General features: G+C 52.6%; 1 protein-coding gene across 2 annotated transcripts; it reads right to left on the bottom strand.

Annotated features, from left to right (window-relative positions):
• Positions 1-2998: 2998 nt before the first annotated feature.
• On the bottom strand, positions 2999-5578 carry LOC111771600 (uncharacterized). Of its 2 annotated transcripts, none has more exons than XR_011434830.1 (2): positions 5215-5578; positions 2999-3332 (listed from the first exon to the last, which is right to left on the bottom strand). XR_011434830.1 is itself a non-coding variant. In XM_023634088.2 (2 exons), the coding sequence occupies exons 1-2, from the start codon at positions 4722-4724 to the stop codon at positions 3214-3216; spliced, it is 774 nt and encodes a 257-aa protein (XP_023489856.2). In that variant the 5' UTR covers positions 4725-5035; the 3' UTR covers positions 2999-3213. The 2 variants fall into 2 exon arrangements, 1 of the variants encoding a protein (XP_023489856.2); XM_023634088.2 differs by lacking the exon at positions 5215-5578 and adding an exon at positions 4070-5035.
• Positions 5579-6273: the final 695 nt, after the last annotated feature.

Here is a 6273-nt window from a genome sequence, read left to right as displayed (position 1 = left end):
TGATTGCAGATCACAGTCTTTAGGGGAGGGAACGACGTCCTCTCTTACCCCATTCCAGCTCCTCCCAGGGGTGCGCCAGCCTCTCCGCCCTCTGTCACATGGCTGCGTGTCCCTCTGACGTTTATTTGTTGTATTAGGATGTCCTGTGTTGGAGTATGGATGCCCCTTTTCATTGTATGTTGGAGGGGAGAGAGTCCCAGGCAAGTTCACTCTGCCATGATGCTGACGTTACTCCGGGCATCGGTATTTTCTCTATCAATGAGTTGCTAATGTCATTTGCCACTTTTTTCTTTTTCTTTTTTTACGTTATTCATATTGACTAAAACCTGAAAACAATCAAAATGTCCAGCAACAGATGCATGCTAGTCGGCAACAAAAACGGACCACTACTGATACATGCAAATTCTTGGGTGAAAAACACTCAGACCCAAAGGCTGCATTCTGTAGGAGTTCATTTATCTGACATTCTGGAGAAGGTAAAACTATAGGTAGAGAAATCAGATCAGTGGCTGCCAGGGCCTGGGGGAGAGTTTTACTACAAAGGGGAATGAAGGGACTTTTGGGATAGTGTAAGTATATCTCAATTGTGGTGGTCGTTACGTGGCTCTATGATTTTGCCAAAATGCATAGAAATGTGCACCTAAAAAGGGTGAATATTGTAGTTTGTAAATTATACCTCAGCACAATCTGACTTTAAAAAATAAGCATGTAAACAAAAAGGGGTAAAACAGTAAAAAGAAAGACGTGTTCCAGGATAGTAATTGCATCCCAGGGTAGGGCAAGGGGAAGTCCGGAATGACAGCTGTGCAGTCGGTCTGCCTAGAGAGAACTGGTCCTGACAGAAAGGGGAGAGAAAATGCTCAGGGAAATGGTTTTTAATTTTACCATGGTTAGCAAGGCGACTTTTAACCTCAGGGGGAAAAATACCTAAAATAAATAGAATGCAATAGAACCATCTTGAGAGGGTGAGGAAGTATAGTGGATAGTGGTGTAAAACAGCTAAATTCTCATCTATCCATCAATAATCAATGTCTAAAAATGATGAATTAAAGAAAGAAAGAAGAGAGGGAGAGAATGAGAGAGAGAGAGAGACAAACAGATGCAGCTATTACGGCTGCTGCATCTAGTCAGGTGAGATTCTTTATCATCATTTTCGTTATCTTCATTGTCTTCATAATCATGACCACCAGCAATAGCATCATGAATGACATTTCTCTCCTTTCAGCCCACAATGTCAGAACTCTCCAAGTTCTGCAAGGGCAGACTCTGTTCAGGCATATGGAATAACAGGGACTGAATTTATCCTCACACTTGGTACACCACCCAAAAACACAAACAAAATATATGAAACAAAAGTTTTCAAGACACTGGCTGTCAGGTAATCAATGACAATGATCTGGGAGAAGGGAAAGAAATGAGATGAACCCTGAAGTTGCCCCAGCTTACTGTCTGGTGAGAGAGTTTCCAGGAGGAGCCCAGCACAGTCCCTGACTTGAAGAGACAGAACTGAATATCCCAGAGACTGAGTTTGCAGGGCAAAGGACCAGAGAGACGAGAACGGCAGAGGGAGAAAACACCGCATATCCGCAGAGGGTCCCGCTGGAGCATTCCACAGACCACTAATCAGCACAAGAGTAGGAGGACACTACTCAAGGGAAACCAGGGAAAGGATCCCCCCCCTCCCCCCCTGGAAAGGATCACAGGTAACTATGCCCAGCACTCAAGCAGGACAGGGACTAGTGGCTGTCCCCCCCCCCCCCCGCCACCCTGCCGGAGTGGCGGCAATTCTCACAATTCAGGAGGCATTGGGAAGGGTGCTCAGAAGGGTCTTGCCTCAGGAGCGTGGAAAAATTAATTCTACACTGAAAGCTGCTCTGCTCTCACGGAATGATTCTTAAAAGCAAGACTCAAAAGAATCAAACTATTTCCAAATAATTTAACAGCATCCCAGAACAAAGCTTAAGAGTATGTTTAGGAATACAAAAATACACAGCACGAAAGGCAAAATACAGAATGCCTGGCATCCAATCGAAAATTACCAGGCATGCAGAGCAGCGGGAAAATCCAACTCATAATGAGGAGAGAGATTAACCAATAAAAGGCATCCAAATTACAAAGGAAGAAATAAAACTGCTTTACTTACAGATATGATTGTCTATGTGGACAATCTGATGGCATCTACAAGTTACTAGCCATTAGTCGTAAGTTTAGCAAGGTTCCAAGACACAAGCTATTTAGAGGGAGCTGCCCACCCCAGCCCCCCCAACACTTAGCCAATTGTCCCAGCACTTCTTCACTGAAACAAGGCCGGCAAGCCACCGAATTCCTATTCTAGTGTTTCTGTGTGTACTTCTCTCATTTAAAAAAAAAATGCTTTTTATTTTGGCAGGAAGCCAACCTAACGGTGACACGGATGTGGGGGAGGACCAGAATTCTGGTGGGAGGGCATATTTTCTGGAGAGCATTTGTATACTGTAGATTGATAAGCTTAAGAAAATAAATAGAAACAAACGTATTTAACTCGGTAATTCTACCTCTTGTAATCTATCTTAAGTAAATAACCATTCATGCAAACACTTACGTACAAGAATTCCATTGAATCCTTGTCTATAACAGGGGCAAAAGTGATAATAATTTTAACTGTCCAACATTATGTTATAACGCACTTTACGCATCCACTCACTAACATTTTTTTGAGGGGTTTTTAGAAAGTGGAAAAGCTAGTATGGTAAGTGAAAAAAAGGAAAAGAATTATGCTAAACTTGAAAACTGACACATTATACATTGTTATACATTTAATGTGTAAATATAACTAAGAAAATATTGCAAAATGTTGACAGTATCTAGTGAACACGGGACTTGGTTTTCGTTTTCCTAAGTTGTGTTCAGTTACCTGGTACTACTGGGCTATCTGAATCCCAGAACCTCGCGTCCCACACAAGGACAAAGGCAAGAAAATCTTGAGGTGCAGTAGCTGAAAAGAAACTCAGACACAAAATAGAAGCTCAGTTTTATTTTCTGCTGTAACAAACGTTTAATCATCCCCTCCTCCAGCAACAGGGAAATAAAACAAGTGGACCAAGAGATACCAAGGGCCAGTACAGGCAAAAAATTAGATCCCAATATTAAAGTGGCAAGTACTCCAAGTATCAATTCCCTACGCCTTGCTTAGTAGGGGACAAAACGGTTTGGCCTCAGTCCCCTTTCTTCAGCCTAAGCTAAGCGGAGGTGGGAGTCCAAAGTGCTGAATGCTCCCCACCACCAGGGCAAGCTGGTCCAGGAAGGAGTTGATGGAAATCTGGAGGAGGCCAGGGTCTTCAGCAGTCCATCTGCTAAAAGCGAGGGGTAAAGATCAAGTTCAAGGTGATGACTCTCTCTTACACCCAGCACACCACACCCGCCCCGGAGACCTGACACTTGAGAGTCTCCCTGTGTCCATCACCGAGCCCCTCCGGCTGAGATTGGCTCTCAGGCCCTGAGCCCTTGCCGCCACCCCCATCTCAGCTCCGTGTAGAACTGACACAGCCAGGACGCTGCCGTTCACGGCGCACTCCTTCTGAACCGCCTGCTGGTGGCGTTGGGTTTCTGGGGCCATGGCCCTGCGGGCCATCTCTGCCTCCAGGGGGGACCGGAAAGGCACGGTGAGTGTGCTGGGGGAGGCATGGTTAAGGCACCATCTGCTACTGAATTTGCTGGTGCCTCAGGCTTCGCACGTCTCAGAGGCTGGCCTTCACCCCGGGACGCCCACACTCCCTCCTGCCATGTCAGACCACCCTGAGCCACCTCCCTAACCTTCAGGCCTTCTTCCCCAGCCTCCAGGCCCTTCAGGCATCGACAACCCTCTGTCCTGCAGGGCTGCCCCACTCCTGCTGTCCCTGGTTGCCTCCTGTGCACCCTTGTCTATTCCCAAGGCTGCTGCCAGGCTTCCCGCCCCCCGCCCACCCCCCCAAACTGGTCCTGCCCAGGGAGGCTCCATGGAAAGGGTACAACTCCAGCAGTCGGCTTCCAGGCCCTACAGCCACGGTTGCTGCATCTCCACCAGGTCCGTGGATATGCAGTGCCTGCTCACCCCGGAGAAGAGCAATGGCTGCTTCGTCCACTGCTCCTTCGCTGCCACCCTGGCCTTCAAGGCAGCCTGAGCTGTCCTGGCAGTCGGGAGCTCGGGGGCTATGCTGGCTGCTCAGGTCTTCTGAACCGCCCACGGCGCCACCCGCGCCGTCGTTGTCGTTGTCGCCGTCTGCTGCTTGCATGGCTGCCGTGCCGTCCCCCAGAGCCCAACACCAACGCGCTCCTACACTCCACCGACCCGCCCCGCCCCGCCAGCCGCCGAGAGACTGCGGCTCCCTCACGAAGCTCCGCCCCTTCGCGCGCAAGGCAACGCAGGATGCCCAGTGCGCCTGCGCAAGCAGCCCCCACGTGGCTGGTTCCCGCCAAGCTGGCCTGGCCCTGGCCCCCGAGATCCCGGGACAGCCCGGAAGAGACTGAGGCGCCCTCAAGAAGCTGCCCCCGCGGCGCATGACGTCACTCGGGCTCCCAGCGCCTGCGCAAACAGGTCCTGCCACCATTCCCCCGAAAATCCCTCTCCTGAGGCCGCTGGGCACGTGGCGGTTTCCCGCCAAGGCTGCCCCGCCCCAGGCGTGCGTCCTGCGCCTGGGAGCCCGGGCTGCTGCCCGCCGGGCCGACCTCGCCTGTGACCAGCCTGCCGACCGCCAGTGTCCTGTCATCGAGTTCCGGGAGGGAGTCGGGCTCCTCTGGGCCGGGCGGCCTGTCCCCCTCTCTGGGCTCCACACGTGGCCCGAGTCTGCGAGTAGCAGGGCCCAGGAGGGACCAGCTGGCCTCCAGGGCTGCACGAGGGGGAGCACCACCCCTGGGACAGCTCCCCGTCGCTTTGCCCTCTGCTGGCACAGCCCTCATGGGCTCTCCCTCCCCCGGGAGCAAAGTCTTGCAGCCCTCTGGGGGGCTGGAGGTGCCAGGGGCCCTCAACTGGGAGGTGACCCTGTGTCTGCTGGCCTGCTGGGTGCTGGTGTCCTTCTGTGTCTGGAAGGGGGTCAAGTCAACAGGAAAGGCGCGGCTGGAGGTGGGCGGGGCTGGGGATGACGGCAGGGCTGGGGGGCGGCATTGCCTGGGGGAGGGGTGTCTCTGTCCCCACACTCCCCCCTTGCCCACAAGTTGACGGATGCCGTGTTCTGTCCGGGTGGATCTGGGGCTGCTCACCTGGCATGCTCAGGCTTGCTTACACCCTGCCCCCTGCGCTGGGCAGACTGCAGGGATCTGAGGTGGGCCCCAGCCGGGGAAGGGATCCCGGCCACGGCTGCCACCTGCGAGCTGAAGGCTGACGCACTTTCCATGTCTCAAGTCTTCCAGGTAGCAGCTGTACTTAACCCCCGTCTGTGTCACGTCCAATCCCGAGGCAGCCGAGAGGACCCCAGAAGGGCTTCCCCCAGACCCTGACGTTGGCTGGAGGGGTGGGGCTGGGTGAGGGCGGGGGGCCAGCGGGGACATTCTTACTGTGCTAAAAAGCCACTGCAAACATAGCAATAAAAACATGTCATTTTCCAAAGCTGACTCCTGCTCCACCTCTGCTTGTCTTGGGAGGGGGGGAGGTGAGACTGGAGGGGGGCGGGGAGGCCTCCCCACCTCGAGCCGCTTCCTTGGGCAAGTATTTGTTCTGGGCCCTGCCTGTTTCAGGAACTGAGGACAGAGCAGGGAAGGGAGCCGGCAGACAGCGGAGCTCATTACCTGGGGAGAAAGGGTAATGGTGTGCCGAGGAGGGACGCACCCACCAGGGAAAGTGGGTGATGGGATTCAAGAGGAAACAAAGGAAAGAGCTGTTAGCAGGTCAAAGCCACAGATTTCGGGAAGGACTGGATGTGGAGAATGAAAAAGAGTGTTGTCAAGGAGGACCTCCAGGCTTTGGCATAACTGGGTCATACTGAGATGGTGCCATCAAGGGAAAAAAACAGCCTGGACAGGGTGACAAATGAAGAGATCTGCTTTGATCTGCTAACGAGCTCCCTCCTGTGTTTTCTACGTATCTCTGGAATCTCCTTCTGGTCAACATCATCCACAGGCTGCCTATTCCTGCACCTTGTATTTCCATAGACATTTTTTTCACACATCAGATCCTGCTGAGCCTCTGGGCTCCTGCTCCGCCTTGTGCCCTCTGACTTGGTGCTGCTGGGGTGGATGCCTCTGTATCCAGTGCCGCCACTCCCCTACATTCCCTGCACTTCTTCATTTTTCCACCTCCACTCAGCCTGTGCACAGGGTGGG

This window comes from Equus caballus, chromosome X (genome assembly GCF_041296265.1).
Source record: "Equus caballus isolate H_3958 breed thoroughbred chromosome X, TB-T2T, whole genome shotgun sequence".
Classification (NCBI taxonomy): domain Eukaryota; kingdom Metazoa; phylum Chordata; class Mammalia; order Perissodactyla; family Equidae; genus Equus; species Equus caballus.
This window is presented reverse-complemented; position numbering and strand designations above follow the sequence as displayed.

Bases quoted from the DNA above. Each gene is read 5' to 3' on its own strand.
- LOC111771600 (XM_023634088.2), bottom strand. From the start codon at position 4,724: ATGACAGGACACTGGCGGTCGGCAGGCTGGTCACAGGCGAGGTCGGCC. The intron at 3,333-4,069 runs GTGAGCAGGCAC...CCTCGCTTTTAG, and splicing joins AGCCATTGCTCTTCTCCGGG to CAGATGGACTGCTGAAGACC.